Raw genomic sequence first — 19,670 nt, 5'->3', positions numbered from 1 at the left:
ACCGTGATGGCGCTCGAACGTTGTCGATTTAAAATGGGCAAGATGGCCGCCCGCAGCAAAGCAATTATTATTAGAAAAATTACAATAATAACCCAAATTTTGGTTTATGCTGATAAGCGTGTAAAAGTCGACGGCACCCTCAACAAACGTCAAACCATACAAATTTGCTGACGATTTCTGTACCGGAAAAGTTTCGTCTAGAAATGTGTCCCGAAAATCTGCAGGATCTTTGCAAAAGAGCAAATTCATACTAGAAAATTGATATCCTATGCTGATACGACATTTTAAAACATTACACAAGAATTTGATGAAACGCGGTTTGTGTACGGTACCGCTTGGAATAAACAAATTGGTTAGAGAAGTTAGAGATCGAAGCCGGCTACGGAAGAGTGCTGAGCATTCTTAGTGCGTGACAGTTTTGAGCAATTTTTTTTTTCAGCCCTGTTTATTTTTGCAAAATTATTCGATTTTGGTGAATATGGAAGTGAAAGCACTCAAATTGCTGCGGGTAAACTTTAACAGGTAATATGAGAAGGCATTGTTGTTTTTAAAGGCTAGTATGCAGATCGGAAGGAAAGGGGCCAAGAAACAGCTATACGAACAGCAGAACAAAGGAGAGGGAGCGATTTCTTGGGGCTTTTCTTCACCCTCTCTGACTTGCTTGCGCTGCCGCCGCTGACCATTTGATTTTTTTTTTCTTGACCGGTTCCTTCCGAAGTGCGTATACCGCTTAAGGTGGTGCTTAATTGCAAAAAAAAATGGTTTTGCCTTCCTCACCTTACTGAGGAAAGGCTATAAAATCACTCGAAAACTGAACTTCTCAATTAGACCTCCTAGACCCACCTTCATGTATACCTATCGACTCAGAATCGAATTCTGAGCAAATGTCTGTGTGTGTGTGTGTGTGTGTGTGTGTGTGTGTGTGTGTGTGTGTGTGTGTGTGTGTGTGTGTGTGTGTGTGTGTGTGTGTGTGTGTGTGTGTGTGTGTGTGTGTGTGTGTGTGTAGGGATGTGGGTCTGTGCACCAAAAAATATGCACTCGATTATCTCAGCACTGGCTTAACCGATTTGGACCGTTTTGGTCTCATTCGATTCATCTTGGGGTCCCATAAGTCCCTATTGAAAATTATGAAGTTTAGTAAAGTACTTCAAAAGTTATGCTAAAAAAACGATTTTGACTAAAGTCCGGAAGATTGTAAAAAGGGTGTTTTTTGTAAGAAACCCCAGCATGTTATACATTTTTAGAAAGGTATTTAAAAGACCTTTCCAACGCGACCAATACATTGAAGATCTGACAACCCTATCAAAAGTTATAAGCACTTAAGAGTTATTTATACACTTTTTGGAGGCTAGTTCTCAGATATTTAGATGAAAACGTTTTCCAAATATATCACCCGACCGAGCATCCGACCTATCTTTGGATAGGTAATTTAAAGACCTTCCCACGAGCGTGTGTATTTTGGATAGCATTACCCTTTGAATGAGAGGAAGGCACCAACCACCTAAGGGTGGATTAAGTAACGTTTTGCCTTCCTCACCTTTGGAGCATTTCCATTCGAGCAGTTTTTGCTGTCATTTCTACCACTCGAATCCGGTGCTCCATTGTTGAGCATGTCAGGTCATTTTTTTTTGTATTAAAATAAAAACGTTACTGCAGGCCAAGGATTGATACCTAAGAGCATGCAATGGCACTGACCTTGTTGCGTGCTCTTCGGTTGACGTCCACGTAAGGAACATCCTGGAAGGAGCGTAACTAACTACATCCGTAGTTCTGTTAGATCATCCGAATTATCTTGATCAGAACAGTATAGCTCTGGTTCCTTGCGAGTGTCCTATTTTCTTACCTCCACGTTGGCTTGGTTTTCATGATGACCTAGCTGGTGGCCTGTGGAAACGGCTCGTAAACCTTTGACCACCGCGGGTCAGAGTCGAGACGGCTAAAAGAAAGGGGCGCGACAATGTGGGAAAGGGAAGTAATTTGTGATTGTAGACGGTATTGTTTTGATTCGCAGTATGTTGAGTCAACTGCTGTGGATGTACCTGAAACATCGCACAACGGGGTTTCTCTTCTTTCCGTTTTATCTACCATTAGAGAGCCTGGAGCTTGTTAGAGAACGGACGTCTCAGGCCTGAAGTGCCAATCGAGGCGCGGAAGCTGTCAAGCGGAGGTGCCTATCGAGCAAAATCCTTTGTCTTTTGCTCGATTGGTACCTCCGTTTGAAAGTTCTCGTGCTTCGATTGGTGCTTTTGGTTTGAGGTGTCCGTCCTCTAATAGGCTCCAGGCTCTCTATCTACCATCTATATTCTGTTTATTTTGTTTCACTGATTCTCTAACACGCCTTCTGTTTATTATCGTCCATTTGTTTTCGATTTTATTTTCTTGATTCTCTTATTTCTCAACGCTTTTCCACTCTATTTACTAATTGATGCTGCTGTAACAAACTGTCTGTCTGTACCCGTGCCCTTATACAATCTAAGCTTGTTTGTTGCCTCTATTTATTAACTATTGTTAATTTCTTTATCTACTTCATTAATTACTATCTTTCTTTTACTATTGATTCTTCAATAATATATTTCTTTCACTGTCCATTGTTTTCAATCTTCACCCTTTTCTTTAAAACAAGTGAGGTTTGAGCCCTTACTCAATTTTTGGAATGATCAAAGAATCAACAGAAATATTACTATTGTACTTTTGAAAAACTTTTATAAAATGCTTAGGACCAAAAATTGTAACAAAACACCGCGACAAAAGAAATAGCAACATATAAACACGACTCAACACTAGGAATGATTTCAGGAGAAAACAATACACAGTAAAATAACAACTAGTTTTTGAATTCAAACTAAATATAAAACAGTGTTTGCTTTAATGAAAGTTGATAGGCACACTTTAAATGGTTAGGCGCTTATACTTACATCAAACCCTACGTAATGTACCACCCCCGGCCGAGTTAAAATGCGTAACCGGAAAAGAAGGTGTGCATGCCTGGCACGAACACTCAAAGCGTGTTCTAGCGTGCTGCTCGTACTGACTCAGAGCAAGGGTGAGATGTAGGTGTAAGGGCAGTGCGTGTTCGTCGGGAACCTAGTGCATAAGATCGGTCAAGGCCCGTTCTTACACTGAAAATTGCGAATTGCGAATTGCGAATAAAATAAAAACGTTACTTAATCCAACCTTAGGTGGTTGGCGCCTTCCTCACATTTAAAAGGTGCTATCCAAAATTCAAATAGTGCGTAAATAACACTTAAGTGCTTATAACTTTTGATAGGATTGTCAGATCTTCAATGTTTTGGACGCGTTGGAAAGCTCTTTTAAATACCTATCCAACGATTAGTCGCGTGAGAGATCCGGACAACGTTTTCATCAACATATCTGAGATCCGGCCTCCAAAAAGCGTATAAATTACACTTAAGTGCTTATAACTTTTGATAGGATAGTCAGATCTTCAATGTCTTGGACGCGTTGGAAAGGTCTTTTAAATACCTTTCTGAAAATGTATAACATGACGGGTTTCCTTACAAAAACCACCCTTTTTACAATCTTCCGGACTCTTGTTAAAATCGTTTTTTTAGCATAACTTGTGAAGTACTTAACTAAACTGCATAATTTTTAATAGCGACTTATGGGACCCCAAGACGGATCGAATGACGCCAAAACGGACAAAATCGGTTCAGCCAGCCTCGAGATAATCGAGTGACAATTTTTTGATCAACATCCCACCACACACACAAACATTTGCTCAGAATTTGATTCTGAGTCGATAGGTGGGTCTAGGAGGTCTAATTGAGAAGTTCATTTTTCGAGTGATTTTATAGCCTTTCCTCAGTAACGTGAGGAAGCCAAAAAAAGTGATCAGAAAGTGATTTTAATCTTGTTTTTTACCGTTGTACATAAAAATTGACACAGGGCTTTAGTACCCAGTTATAAAAAAGTTAAAATTTACAAATTCTTAAATCTAAAAATGTAATAATTTAAAAATCATAAACATAAAAAATTAAATTCTTTTTTAATCTTATTATTTAAATGCGGCAATTTATGAATCATTGGTTTTTAAATTTCTGAATATTCATATTTTTAAATTGAATATTTTTGTTCAAAATCTATGATTTAAATCAACAATTAACAAATCGAATTCGCATCCGCATAAAATAGTGATCTTAGCGGGTTTCAGACTGTATTTCGTCATGTATGTGTAATGATTGTCCTGCCAAGGTTGCTTAGAAATTGATTAATGGGAATTAAAACCAATTTTTCCCGAACAGGACAGGCAGCACCTTGAAAGCCATCCATTGTCGGCCGCTCCCATCACCACCACTCACCGGGGAAGGAATAAGGATTGATACTTGCCTTAATTAGAAAAAGGTAGCGAAACCGCAGGCTCTTTTTCCCAATCTTATTGTGAAACTCGATCAAATTGACTGTTTGACCAAATTTAAAATTATTGAACAACAGGGATGCGTGAGCGTCGCTTGGAGTTGGTAGTTATGTGGTATAAAGGTCTGGAATTCGCCTTAAGCAAGCGATACGACCAGTGGCATGCGGACGCTGCTGTTGAGACAATAAAGCTTTCTAGGTCCATTGAAACAGCTCTAATTTAACTCAAAAATTACGAACTCCTCGTCACAGTGTCCTGATCTAGGTCCTGATGCATACAATCATCGAGCTCGGTGGCTGTTGCATGTCCGCATCTGCCATGTAAACATACTTTGAATGTGTCGGTAAATGTCTAACTAGAATGTCTTATTCCCATTTTTTTTAAAATTAGAATTTTAAAGTATGCATGTTTCATAATCTAAAGACAAGCAATTAGATGCTGCTGTTGAGAAGATTCCCGTTTAGTTATTGTCCTTTTCTTTCAAATGTACACGCCGCGCGGCATTTCAGAAAATGCCATAGACATTGTTGCCAGCGATTTTCTGCACTTTTGGTGCAATAAAAAACATTCCCGGCAACAATGCCATGCAATTCGAAGAAGAAGATCAACAAAAACAAAACGCACAGTATGGGATTTGACAGCGCGCATTTGCCGAAAGTGCGGCGCGTCGTTTCGAGGTTGGTATGCCGCGTGTCTTTTTCGGGAATACGAGCAATATTTATTGAGGAAATTAATTTTGGGAAGGCTCTTTTGTAGTCAGCCGGCAGCAGTATCGAGGTTTTTAAGCGAAGATGGCGTTCGAATGGTGAACATCCGAAATGTCAAAATCGCGCAGTAGCACCAACATTAGAAAAAAATGTGGCTGTCATGCCATGGTACACTTTTTTTCGTAATGTTGGTGTCACTGCGTGATTTTGACATTACGGGCGTTCACCTTTCGAACGCCATTTTCCCTTAAAAACCTGGATACGCACTTGGTAAGGAACCGAGCAAGTCATAGTTTCAAATGGGCAGCAACGGCAGCGAAAGCAAGCCACAGAGGGTAAATAAAAGCCCCAAGAAATCGTTCCCTCTCCTTTGTGCTGCTGTTCGCAAAGTCATTTCTTGGCAAGGCGCCTAGGTATTCGTCAATTTTTACTTTGACTTTGTGAAAATCCCAAAAGACGAAAAATAGGGGCATTATTTTTTTAAGTTTTCAAGGGCTGTTAAACTTCAGCATTAAAATACCGTCACAGAGGAGACATTGGGTCTGGAGGATGAGATTCATCATACAAATTTGCTGAAATTTATATGATCTCATCCCCCTCTTTTCCTTGGCAAAAAGAAAAGTTGACAGTTCGATTTGAGCGTGTGTAATAAAAATTAAATATTGAAAGATCAAAATCAAGAATTTATAATTCAATAAATCAAATTTCAAATTTTAAAATGATAATATTCTAAGAATTGAATTTCAGAAGTTCTTTAATTTTTCAGTGGACACTTCAAACATAAAAGTTTAATGTTAACATTAACAATTTACATAAAGTTCAAATTCTTTAAAAACTACTTTTTATCTTATTTTTTCAGAAGACTTAAATTTAATTATCCAAAAACTCATTAGGACACTAGTACGGGGAACCATCCAATTTTGAGTTACATCATAATTTTTTAAACTAGCCCTGTCACGACCCAGCCCAGTGAAACTTTTGAATGTTTGGTCGAAATAAAATTAGCAAAAAATAGCAGACAATCATTGCTTATGTAAACATCAACTGACGTAAGAGCGTTTGGTACGGTATGTCCACGCATCCTTCCTCCCCTGTAGATTCTGTGAAATGTGATCCGTTCTCAGAATCCTCTCTGCGGTAAACACAACGCAGTGGGCTGGCCGCTTTAATTTTTGTTTTACAATTTCGGGTGTTCTCGGGTGTACTGCAATTATTAAAAATGACAAGAAAAGTGCTTGGGGCATAATCTTATCACAAGACTTTCCAGCATGCTTTCATCGGACTGGCTGCGTTTGTGCTAGATTAGATTAGATTATATAAACATCAACTGACGTAAGCAGGGCAGACTGATTGTTTACACTTGGTCTTTGGCCTATATGCAATGTTTTGCTTGAAATACCACTTTCCGATTATGTTTCTTTTAAGTTCATTCCGAGCTCCGTACCAGCTTTCAAATATTAAAATCGACGAATAGTGATATCCACGGTTTCTCTCACGCACACCATGATTCTGTATTAGTATTCGTATTCAAAGTATTGTTTTGGTTTTGATCGATTGTGATTGGCTGAATTCCATGCAGCTGATTTTGACGTTTCAATTTGACTACCCCCACAAAGGCTGTGATTGGCTGAATATCAAGCACGTGGTATAACAGCTGATCCAAATTTCTAAACAATCCAACACACTCTCATGCGTGGATATCTCTTTTGGATGGAAATTGAACCGAACTTTTAACCTTCAAAAATTGCGAGAATTTTTCCAAGTTGAGTTTTCTCGTTTTCTATAAGGCCGATGCAAATATTCAAAAAAGTTTTTGTCCCTCGGCCGAGGTCAAGGGGAGGGGCAAAAAAATAAAAAAATATAAAAATTTAAATAACAAGCCATAGTCTTCACATTTAAATGAAAAAAGTGTTTTAAAATGCATTTTACAAAAACTGACTGACAAAAACAAAAATTGTACAAAACAAAAAAAGATTTTGCATCGAAAATTTTCAAAAAAACTTAACATTTTTTAATAAACCCAAACATGCTAAAAATCTCGCTAAAAATGATTTTAAACGCAGAAGAATGTATTTTAATTTGATTTCAGCTGGTTGCACTTGAATTTTCATTGAAATATTGAAGTTTATTGTAAAAATATTTTTTTGCCCCCTGATTTTTCGGGCCAATTTTAAAGGGGGAGGGGGGGGGGGGGGTGGCAAAAACTTTTAAAAATATTTGTACCAGCCTAAATCAATATTTTCAAAAATTGCCAAAAATTTAGGTCCTGATCAAACATTTCGCTACTTTTCAAACAGCGGTAATCCAACATTTCATTGCAGTGGCACCCACACAAGTAAACATCACAACCGCTGCAAAGGAATCTCACATTATGACATCCCTGTCAAACTCGCGGCTCCAAGCATGACACTTCAATTTTGTGCAGAGTCGCGTTCATTGTGTTTATTTGAGAGTGGAAGCAAATAAAAATTAGCAGAAATTTATAAAAGCTTTAATTTCCTCTCCCTCAAAGAGTAATTCGAAGACTGCAAATAACCCCCTGGAAACCACCACCGCCGCCGGAAGTCCCCGTCAACCAGCCCAAAATGGACAACGTCGTCGCCCTGTACAAGCAGCTCAAGACCGAGTGGATCAAGAGCCCGATTAACCTCAAGCTGTGCGGTTCCCTGCTGGACAAGCTGAAGGTTCGTTTGCTGGGACTCTTTCTTGAATGGTTTTTTAACGAATTAGTTTCCTATTGCGCAGATTGCCCTCACCGAGCTGTCCTACTTGCCCACGAGCAACAGTCCGGCCTCGCAGCAGGAGCTTGTGATTGCCCGGGACGTGCTGGAGATTGGCGTCGAGTACAGCGTGGCCACCAAGAATATTCCGGCCTTTGAGCGGTACATTTCGCAGCTCAAGTGCTACTACTACGATTACAAGTGAGATTTGAACTCCGGGTTTAGTACCTTCAATATTTTTATTAACGATTCTTACTTTTAGGAACGAAATCGGCGAATCCAAGAACAAGTACCAGCTGCTCGGGCTGAACCTGCTCTTCCTGCTGTCCCAGAACCGCGTGGCCGAGTTCCACACCGAGCTGGAGCTGCTGCCGGCGGACATCATCCAGGAGAACGAGTACATCCGGCATCCGCTGGCCCTGGAGCAGTACCTGATGGAGGGCCGCTACAACAAGATCTTCGCGGCCAAGGGCAACGCCCCGGCGGAATCGTACAATTTCTTCACCGACATCCTGCTGCAGACGGTGCGCGACGAGATCGGCGCCTGTCTGGAGAGCTCGTACGAGCGCGTTTCCGTGCAGGAAGCGGCCAAGCGGCTCAACCTCAAGTCCAAGGACGAGGTCAAACAGTTTGCCGAAAAGAAGGGCTGGAAGCTGAACGCGGACGGCTTCTACCACTTTATCAGCGAGCTGGCCAAGCCCAAGGAGCCGATCCCGTCGCGGGAACTGGCCGAGCAGGCCATCTTTTACGCGCGCGAGCTCGAGATGATCGTTTAGAGAGGCGGGAATTTTCTTTTCTTTGTCTACGCAAGAGAAAAAAAAAACACTCACTTTTCGTTCGTTTTTCAACTGTATCACTTGTACTGATCGAGAAAATAATAACACAAAAAAATAATTTAATAAAGCAACTCTTAACTAGGAATCGAAAAAAAAGTCGATTACTTTTCCACAAAAATGCTGATATCATGCGTCTTCCTAAGGTTTGTAGCGTTGCGTCGGAATCAGACACTCCATGTCGTGACATTCGTACACCCAAAGTGGTTTGACCAGCTCGCCCTTGAAGCTGGCGGGGAGGGGCTTCTGGGTGCGTGTCACCACGTAATCCGCCTCGGCGATGCTTTTCGTGACGGAGCTGGGGGAAGGTGGAGAGAGAGAGGGAGGTTGAGAACGTAGGTTGTGTTTCCTTTGAATTTTGAAATCAAATTTTGGAATCTGAATTTCAATTTCATGATTTTGAATTTTCAATTTTATAAATTCGAAAAAATTAAAAAGTTTTATGCTTCAATTAAAAAAACAATTTATTGGAGGATTTGGCGTAGCAAACAGTTTTGGTCCGTCGTCAATCACTTCATGAAACTGGCCTATAACGTCCCAAACAATGTGGCCCAGATCATAACTATATCAGCTTGTGCAGACAGATCGCCAACTTGTCTGGGCCCATCTTGAAGAATTCGGCTCCGATGCCATTCTAATCAGCTGCATTGTGTTCTTCAGATTATTGATTCCCCTCGTAATCTTGGTTCTCCACTTATTGGACGTTCCGGTGATCGTCGAAGTGCTGCTTCCACCTTACGCTCACCTCATTCGTCCCGCGCTGCTTTCTTCCGGACCAAAATCGGCTGACATTCCTCGTCAAACCAGACGTTCCGTCGAACTCAGCTTCATACCTGACGGCACTCGAGAACGCTGTACTTTAAATTTTCTATACATACATACTCATTCTGAGCTGTACGTACTCTACCGTAGATCGTTCGCAGCACCTTCCGTTCTAAAACTCCAAGGGCTCGTTCATCCCCTTGCCGCAGTGTCCAGGTCTCGTGGCCATAGAGGGCAACCGGTCTAATCAGTGTCTTGTACAGGGTCAGCTTCGTGGCGCGTTGCACTCGATCAGATGTCAAGGTTTTCCGTAATCCAAAGTAGGCTCGATTCGCAGAGCGGATACGAGTCCGGATCTCTAAGGTGTCGTTGTCGGCCGTTACCAGCGATCCCAAGTACACGAATTCGCTCACCTCCTCCAGTACATCCAGAGAGAAGGGAAATACTCAATACTCTTTGGTACATCTCTGAAGGTGTGAGTCTTGGAGGGGGGACAATGCCTTTGAGCCCCTCCCTGTCATGTACATTGTTTTCTTCATATTCATGGCCAATCCAATTCATCTTGCTTGCATTTTCATGGCGGTGTAAACTCTTCTCACCGTCTCTAGGTCTTTCGCTATAATATCAACATCGTCCGCATAAGCAAGAAGTTGGACTGTCCTGTTGCATGTCGTGCCTCTCATCACACGATCCAAAGTAGCCTTGAACAGCCGAGCCAGTTTGTCCGGGAAACCGTGCATAATCTGCCATAGCTGTGCGCGGTCGACTGTATCGTACGCTGCCTTGAAATCGATGAAGATGTGATGTGTGGGCACGTTGTGCTCACGGCATTTCTCGAGGATCTGTCGGAGCGAGAAAATTTGATCCGTGGTGGCTGGTAATCCACGCTTGAGGGGCCCACGAACCTCCGTGCGGACGGTGTTAGCAGACGACAGAGGTTCTGGGAGAGGATTTTGTAAGCTGAGTTGATGAGCGTGATGCCGAGTTCCTCCTCCGTTGACAGCCTCACTTCCAGTTGAACGGCGATGGAAGCCGGCTCCGTCGTCGACAGTTTTGAGTGCTTGCTTGCACCCACCAGGTAGTTGTCCGCACCGCTCACCGGCTTGTACATCTCCTCCCTTCCTATGCGGGCGCTAATATCTCCGATGACAATATTGACGATCCTCTGCGGGCAGATGTCCAACTTCTGCTCCAGCTTCGCGTTCGTTATCGGATGTTTCTTCGTGTGGGCAATGCACGTTGAAGATGTGATAGTTAATGAAACGGCATTTTTTCCTCAATCTACACACCCTGTCATTGATCGGCTCCCACGACTCCGCACTTGCCCAACACTGTGAAGCTTGTTTACGGCTCCGCCACTCTGGTACATGGTGAGCGCCCCAAAGCACCGTCCTTTCAGCACATCTCCTGCAGTGCTACAAAATCGAAGTTGCGGGGTTTGAGCTCTTTCAACAGAACGCACTCATACCCATCGAAACGTAGCGATCTGCAGTTCCATGTTCCGGATCCTCATTCCTTCTTGATTGTTCGTAATGCTTTTGTTTTCGGTATGCGGCCGGATTGGGGCTGCAAATATCGGCACCAGTTTTACTTGGAGAGCAAAAGAAAAACGTGTGCGTTTATTTTGACGGAACGATCTGGAGCAAAGTGTAAACAATCCAAGAGTGTGTACATAGGTGAACACAGTTTTTTTCTGAACAGGTGTGTTAGTGTTTGGCGCACTGTGACGTCATTCTAGTCACAAATTTACCACACGCTTTCTGGTCACAAATTTACCAACACATTCAAAGTATGTTTACATGACAGCTGGACGTTTGTTTGCATCAGGTTTCCTATCTCTTTCTAGCAAAAGTTTTTTGTCAGGAGACTTCTAGCTGGTTTTTTTAACTGGCTGCCCGATATGTCAGCCAACATACTTCGCAGGGCTGTGACAGCTACAGCTCGATCATTGTTTGCATCAGGACACTGTGACGAGGAGCTCGTCATTTTTGAGTTAAATTGTATTTTTTTCACTGGGCCTAGAAAGCCTTATGGTACGTTCGTTTGAGGGCTAGTTCCGCACTCAGAGCTGTCAAAGTGTTTGTTTGAAGAAACTCGCGCTAGTTCCGCACGAGTTTCGCCGCCATCTTGGAACTGAAACTCTAGTGCCGCACTCGATATTTTTTCAGTTTCATGCGAGTTCCATGCACACTGAAAAAGAAAGTTCGTTTGAACCAAAACTGGCACCGACGAGTGTGGCACTCAGTGCCGCACTGGCTGTTCAAACGAACGTACCATTAGTCTCGGGGTGGGGCTGCCACAAGCAAACCCAGCTCCGGGTTTCTCTCGACGCCGTAACGGGGGCTTTTCTCTAGTGGCGTAACGGTTACGGGACAAGAGGCTAACAGACCACTTGGTGGTTCGCAGGTTGTTGGTTTTCTCTCTGCTATTCCATCAAATTCGAGATTAGTAGACCTTTGCAGCGGTGCACCCGCAATAATTAGCGGTGTGGTTACCTTCACAGTTTGCACACATTCGACGTGACTCGATACATTCTCGGAATGTTTGTATTACAACTTTTCTGGTGAAACGGACTAACTTGGAGATCCATGTTATGTAGTTCTGTTAAATAGAATAATTCTAGTTTAAATTTTAAAAAGGTCCTATCTTCATAGGAAACCCATGGCTCATAGGTTGTTTTAAAAATTTACTCTAGATTTAAGATTGCCTTTCAAACACCTACCCTTTGTACAGCTCCACGTACCGCTCCAGCTTGATCACATCCACGGCACCCACGTCGTCGTCCAGCAGGAACCGTTTCCGCTTGAAAAAGTCCAGCTGCTTCTCCTTCTCCTCACCACCATTCTGCCCCTCTTCCTCCTCGGTACTCTTATCGTACACTTCACTCCTATCCTTGACCTGCTCGCGCTGTTTCTGCTTGACCCGCTCGATCTCCTCCTCCGTGTCCGACCCGGACAGTTCGTACGTGGGTGGCTTGTCCTCCACGATCGCCACATCGTCCAGATCGTAGTGCGCCAGTGCTTCCTCGTCCGTTTCTTTGCGGGGAGAGGGATCCTTAACCGGCGAACTACCACGTTGGGGCGGATCCTGCTTTGGCCGGCGCGCTTCGTCCACGATTTCCCCCTCGGAGTCCGAGCGCTCCGCGTCGTCCGAATCGAGGGCGAACTTGCGCCACGAGAGGCGTTTGCGCAGTGCGTGGCACCGTTCGATTCACCCCTTGCGTACGATCTTACCGTAGCCGTAGACCTGGTTGTACTTGTGGGTATTTTTGAAGACGCAAATCAAATTCGTAGGTACAGCTTGAATCCCAATCGGACTTGTACTTGGCTCCCATGGCCAGCGCCTGATTCCGCAGGTTGGCCCGTTCCGGATTTTGAATCCCGCTAATCACGAGCACCACCTTTTCAAACAAATTGTTTAATGACTTGTACGTCACCGGCTTTCGCGTCCGCTCTTCGTCCTCTTCCCGATCCCTGTCCAGTTTTGGCTTCTTGATGTCGGATGTCCGGTCCCGACTGCCGGAGGACGACTCCGTCGGTCGCTTCTTCCGCTCCGGCGACGACTTTTTCTCCCGATCGCGACTCCGCTTCGCTTCCTCGTCCTTGCGACGATCCTTCTCGGAGGAGCTCTTCTTCTCCGACGAAGTTTCCGGTTCGTCAAAGAGAAAGTTCTTAAACTTGGTCGCCGACGTGTCGTGAAGCTTTTCCTTCTTCTTCTCCGATAAAGACCGCTCTCGTTTCTCACGCTCCTCCTTGGCGTCCTTTTCGCGCTGCTTCCGGGCACGATCTTCGGCCAGCTTGCGTTCCAGCTTTTCGTTCGGCTTGTCGTCTTCCTTGTCGTACAGCAGGGCGTCCCGGTTCCGGTCCCGAGGCTTGACCGTCGCTTCTTCCTTTCCCTCATCGTCGTCAAACAGTCGTGGCTTCGGCTTTGGCGTGATTTTGGTCGTCATTTTAGCTGCTTGTGGGGAGGCCAACGAGTTCCTAATAGCCGCCGGCGTCGACGCGTCCCGAATCGCTGCCGCCGTAGACGTCGCTGCCCTGGCCGGGGTCGTTGCGGGTTTACTCGCGACGGGTTGCGAATCCGCACCGGATCGCGCCGCTTTCCAGCGCGCAAACAACCCCTCGCTTCCCTCGTCCGAATCGGGAGATTCCTCCCGCAGCTTAAACCTCCCCAGCTGAACCACCCTCGATGGTTCCTTCTTCAATCCCTCCTCCTGGATCTGCCGCTGAAACGCGGCCGGAACCAGCGGTTTGTCCTTCCGCTCGCCCCCACCCGAGTGCAACGTCACAAAAGCCACCCCGTACTGAACCCGACTGTTGAACGGCTGCGTACAAATAACCTTCACCAAATCCCACCGCTCCCTGGCCACCGACTCCACTAGTTCCTTCGCCGTGAAACATCGCACCCGTCCACTGTTCGTGGAGTTGCGGCTCTCGATCGGACTCATAAACGACGAGGTGAGCAAAATCTCCTTAAACTCCGGCACCGCAGGACCGCTCCGCCCCACCAGCACCTCCACGAACGCCGAGTGCTCGTTACCGATGTCGATTCCGGTGATGCAAACGGCGCCCCCGTCCAGCCGGAACACGACGAAGGCACTCTTCTCACCCGCGTCGCGGCACTTCCAGCGGCGCGTTTCCTTGGCGAGCAGGTTTGAGGCAGGGAAGTTCTGGAAACGGTTCCCGAATGATTACAGTTAGAATAAAATAAAAGGTGCTGGAACTTACCGGATCTTCGCTGCTGAAACTCTCGATGGAAGCGAGCGACACGGTTGGCATTGTGAGGGACTAAGAACTGTACAATTTCAAGTAAAACATTCAAGACATAAAAAAGAACGAACTTGCGTAAATTTTTCAAGTTGATTCGTGTTCTTCTTGTTGATCAACAAAATCGTGTTTGAAAGCAGCGGCAAAACGCGTGCCGGGCTAGGGATGTCACAAAAAAAGTTTAAGTTTGACGACGACGGTGAAAGATGCTCACCACGACCACAAGGAGCGCGCGCACGGTCAGCTGGTTGTACTCAAAATCAAGTTCAAATCCACTCATAATCAAGTTCGGATCTTGAACTGAAAATGAGTGGTTTTCTGAACTTGATTATGAGTGGATTTTTTACTCAAACGACAGTTCAAAAGCTGAACTGGCGTTTGAGTAGTTTGAACTTGGTGAAAAAAATTCGGTTGCTCGCTGTTCAGTCACCTTTTCCCCTTTGTCAAGGTAAGTTGGATTTCAGTTTCCAGCTATAATCCACGACTGAAAAAGTGATTGAATCTTCCGGCAAAAGCAAAGTATGAAGGCCAGTGGAAAAAGTGGACAATCGAACCTCCGGTACGAGAAAAACAACACATTTTGCCCCAACTGGAAGTGGATAATAAAAACTCCCGAACTATTTTGAAGTGGAAATCTTGTTTCATAGGGTATTTTAACCATTAGTGGACCCCGTGGTGGATCCCCTAGTAGAGCCGAAGCACATTTTTCACAAATTTTCAATATTTTAAGCACTTTTTCAGAACCCTTTGTACAAAACAATTAAAACTGAAGTCTTTTGGACAATTTTGACTATTTGTTTCATCAGTTTATTTGTTTTTGAGCCGAAAAATAGCCATTTGAAAAAAAAAGTTTTTTTTGCCTGTTATAATATAAATTTTGGCTATGTCTCACGCAAAACCTATGTTTATGAGGTTTTTTGAAATGTTAGCGACGAATTATCAATAGTTATGAATGGCACCAGCTAAATAATATTGAATAAACTTACTCCGATATTATCACTAGGCCTCAAAGATACAAAATCAAGGAACTTCCATTCGGTTGCTCTTCAGATTCATAAAATTCCACCCCACTTCTGACGCAATTTTTCGTCACGTGGAAAACAAAGATTGACTCTTTTGGCCGCTCATTATTTAGTCTACGAACAAAAAAAGCACAAAGCACTTAATTTTTCAGCAAAAACTTCAAAATCAACAGATCTAAAATGTTTCAAAACAAGTCACTTCAGCAGCAAAAAATATGTCACGCTTGAGCTTGAACATAGCCTTCTACTTTGTTTATGTTTAAAGGCTGGTATGCAGATCGGAAGGAAAGGGGTCAAGAAACAGCTTTACGAACAGCAGAACAAAGGAGAGGGAGCGATTTCTTGGGGCGTTTCTTCACCCTCTCTGGGTTGCTTTCGCTGCCGCTGCTGCCCGTTTGATTTTTTTCTTGACCGGTTCCTTCCGAAGTGCGTATAAAGCTAAAGCGGTATACGCACCTCGGAAGGAAAAGAAAAAAATCAAATGGGCAACAGCGGCAGCGCAAGCAAGTCAGAGAGGGCGAAGAAAAGCCCCAAGAAATCGCTCCCTCTCCTTTGTTCTGCTGTTCGCAAAGCTGTTTCTTGACCCCTTTTCTTCCGATCTGCATACTAGCCTTAAAACTGTAGTGCAGTAATTGTATTAGTGAAGAGCAGTAGCTGGATCATTCGGAAACTAGGGGCAGGACAAATTGGTCGATAGACTAATAATAGTTCGTTAACATATTAATATTTCGTCAATACTTTAACGCAACCTTACCTGGTTTTGTGATTCCTTGAACCACTGTCAAATAGTAATGTCAAATAGTAATGTCAAACCGAACATAAACACAAAACATTTTGACGGTGAGGAGGTTCATGGGAATTCCGGAGGGACATTTAAAAGTGGCAGGAATTACACATTCTTTCAGAGCGGACAGTCCGAATAATGCTCCGTCGACCAAGAATGATCAGGTCTTGTTACTTCGCGTAAAAAAGAAAATACAGTGGAGCGGATTCCTGATTCCGCTACGTCCCCCCACGTTGAAGGAATGCCCCGAAACGTCTGGTTCAACTAAATAAGCCTCCACCTTCTCCACCTGTGGCAAAAGTAACCAAGTTCTGGTGGCTATTTCCTGTCCCATTGCTTCCTCCAGCATTTAAGAATCAAAAATGACCCCTTAATAAAAAGTAGAATACGGAGAAAGCTTCTCCTTTTCTAAGGACCCTGGCTGAGGACGGATAACATAACCTGACTCTCAAAGCGCTAAGCAAAAACTCTTTACCGGGGACTTTCCGTAACATCCTCTATGTGGCGGAAGTGGATCAACTTTCCCTTTAATACCGCAGTGTAGTATGTCTCATCTTGGTCCCAAACAAGTCCCAAACCTACGTGGACCGTCCAACATGTTTCAAATCCGATCACAAAATGTGGCCAACTGAAACCAGGCAGCGGAAAGTGAGGAAACAATCGACAGGTTGCCTCCTTTTTCCACCAGGCAAGAGGAAACTATTTGGACATCATCATCGTCATGGCCGCTAGCAGAACGGTTCTTTTATCCTGTCCAATTTTTTATTGAAGTGTAACCCGGAAAATCACGGATGATACCGTTGATATTGCCTCCACCTCCTCGAACCAAATCTTCTGCTTTCGCCTACTTTCAGAGCACCTCCCCTACTGTTTGATTTTCGTCAAACCCGGTCGAAACGCCAAATGCTCCATTTCAGTGGAAGCTCTCACTTTCTTCGACCGAATTTGGCCAATCTGGGACCGAACAGGCCTATTTGTATTAAAAAATGCCGAACTGTATGGTTTATTTCTGTTTATTTTATTCGCCAAAATTATTTTTGTTTCCTTCTGTCAAATGTCAAATCAAGGTGTTCAAATGTAGGTCATCACGATTTTCGTTAATCTATTGACCAGTATATCAATAACAACGTCAATATATTGACGAACGTTAATTATTTTATTTTTGTACACCCCCTAGTTCGGAAATCACTTTACGCATTCTGTCTTTTCAGCACTGATAATAATAATAATAAAAAAAACAAAATTAAAAAAATCAGGTAAAGTAAATTCAAAACAAAAAAAAATACAAATTATCAAAAAACCAGCAATTTAACAATAAAAAACTAACTCAGAAATTTAAAATTCTGTTTTGAAGTATTTATTTAAAACCAGTCATGCTTTTGAACGGGTTCTCCGTTCGTTCAAGTTCACACAGCAACAAGAAAAATGACAGCTCTGAGAACGAACGCCCGTCTTTAAGGAACGTTCGTTCAGTAGGCTTTTTGAAACGAACGGAGAACCCAATTCAGAACTTCAGAACATTTTCCTTTGATGGGACCTCAGTAGACTAGCTAAACTTCATTCACTTTTAATCACCCTTGGACATATCAGCTCTGCTAGCTCAGTGGTAACATACCTATAAGTTTAGAAATCAAAGGTAGTGAGTTCGAAAATTCAAATGATTTGTTTTTGTTGTTTGTGTAGTTCGAATCATTTTTTTTTCTCCTAAACTTGACAGCTTGAACATTTTTCAAAACCACGGTGGTCATAAGTTTTTGTATATTTCTTAGTTGAAATTCTCAGATGCATTTTTGAATATAAATCGCTTAGCTTTAGTTCTCCTAGCCTCTCCACTTGGATTTTCCCTTGAATGGTATGAGAATTTAAGTCCAAAAGTTGTTTCACTACCCAACTAAACACCAAATAAAAAAAAAATAATTCATGTTCCATGTGAATTCCATGTGTTGAAAGAGAACGGCACGAAAAAGTGACGTTCTGTTTTTGGAACGAAAATCAATGGCTCCTGCGCTGTGGGTTCAGTTCACATTGAAGAACGAGAACGAACGCAGAACGGGTTCCGTGCAAATTGCATGACTGTTTAAAACATGATTTAAAACTTGATTTAAAAGCAGTTCGTGTGCGATTGTTTAAAGTCCTCGCAAAAATTTCACTCGGGTTATCGAATCACGAAATTTTATTATTCTTAAAATATGGTTCTCTTACCTTGCCTCTTCCAACCTAAAACATGACTAAATGCGGTAGTTCGGCGACTTTAACCTCCCGTCAGTCGAAGTAAAGGAGAATCGTGATTTTATCGCGCAGGATTCTTACAGAAATCTTACAGAGCGAAAATGTTCTTACTAGAACGCTGCCATCATCCTGCTAGATTTTCTCAAGAATTCTTTGAGAATTGGGTACTAAAGTCCTATGTCAATTTTTATGCACAACGGTAAAAAACACGATTAAAAACCATTTCTGATCACTTTTTTTCATTTTAATGCAAATTTTTTTTACAAGACAACATTTTTTCGATGGATCAACTATGGTCCCCTTGGAACGAGCTGTCAAGTAGGAGCTTTTCTGTCAGGAAGGTGCTGTTTCCTATCCCTCGCCTAGACCAGACCAAAATCCATGATAAAGCTGTCAGACCAAATCTGTCAGACCAAGACTGTCAGACCAAAGAGTAAAAAGTAAACAATCTTGGTCTTTGACGAAGGTGCACACAAATCAAAAACAGAAAATTTGAAAAAGAATTTTATTTTTTAGTTTAATAAGGCTTTCTAGGCCCAGTGAAAAAAAATTAATTTAACTCAAAAATGATGAACTTCTCGTCACAGTGTCCTGATGCAAACAATGATCGAGCGCGAGCTGTCACAGCCCTGCGAAGTATGTTGGCTGACATATCGGGCGGTCAGTCAAAAAAACCAGCTAGAAGTCGCCTGACAAAAAACTTTTGCTAGAAAGAGATAGGAAACCTGATGCAAACAATCGTCCAGCTGTAATGTAAACATACTTTGAGTGTATTGGTAAATTTCTGACTATAAAGCCTCATAACTGGATTTGGGCTGCAAAATTAAATGTACGCCAGAAAATGATGCAATAGTGCGGCGTCCTGTACACCGACAATTAAATAAGCAGTTAAGAGCCTTATTCGTCCATTTTAATTTTTGATCTCGTTTTCGGTTTACACCTAAACAATCTTGAAATTATTTATGCGAATTTGTGATTTTTCTCGTTCAATCATTCCCTTGTTTTCTGTCAAGAAGGACCGCGAGGTTAATTTTTCAAAATTGATTTAAAAATCAATTTTAAGCTCTTTATGGTCGTTCAAAGGGTCATTGTACTCAGAAAAATAAGCTTTATCGCTGTGAACAATAATATCAGCAAAATCTAAGCTTCATTTTAGAGGACCCAATTGTGGCTTTTGCCCACAAGATTTTTTTCACAAGATGGCGGTCACAATGCGGTTTGGCGAAAATGACGTCATTCTCGCCAAATTTTGCTCTGCTAGAAAGTTCTAACAAAATTCTAACAGAAATCTGGCAGGCCTGCTAGAATCATTCTAGCAGGATTCTAGCAAAACCAGCTCTGCTAGAAATTTCCGTGACCGGGATATTGTTATTAATGAATTTATGAATCAACCTGGAGGTAAACACCTTCACATCTTGGCCTCCCTACCCCGCGCACGTCACTCTGACGTTTCTCCAAACTCACCACTCCGC

At 42.9% G+C, this 19,670-nt stretch overlaps 2 protein-coding genes across 2 annotated transcripts; one reads left to right on the top strand and one right to left on the bottom strand.

Moving 5' to 3' along the window:
- Window positions 1-364: 364 nt before the first annotated feature.
- LOC120417440 (26S proteasome non-ATPase regulatory subunit 8-like) lies at window positions 365-8,734 on the top strand. Its single transcript, XM_039579483.2, has 4 exons — window positions 365-522; window positions 7,595-7,766; window positions 7,828-8,003; window positions 8,065-8,734. Exons 1-4 carry the CDS (start codon window positions 479-481, stop codon window positions 8,576-8,578), a joined length of 906 nt encoding a protein of 301 aa, XP_039435417.1. The 5' UTR covers window positions 365-478; the 3' UTR covers window positions 8,579-8,734.
- Window positions 8,735-8,776: 42 nt separating this feature from the next.
- LOC120417439 (DNA repair protein XRCC1-like) lies at window positions 8,777-14,337 on the bottom strand. Its single transcript, XM_039579482.2, is given in 4 exon segments — window positions 8,777-8,933; window positions 12,120-12,685; window positions 12,687-14,066; window positions 14,125-14,337. Coding segments are annotated over 4 exon segments (2,154 nt in total). The 5' UTR covers window positions 14,176-14,337.
- Between the last annotated feature and the right edge of the window lie 5,333 nt (window positions 14,338-19,670).

The sequence above is a fragment of the Culex pipiens genome, unplaced genomic scaffold, assembly GCF_016801865.2.
Source record: "Culex pipiens pallens isolate TS unplaced genomic scaffold, TS_CPP_V2 Cpp_Un0002, whole genome shotgun sequence".
NCBI classification, from domain to species: Eukaryota; Metazoa; Arthropoda; class Insecta; order Diptera; family Culicidae; genus Culex; species Culex pipiens.
This window is presented reverse-complemented; position numbering and strand designations above follow the sequence as displayed.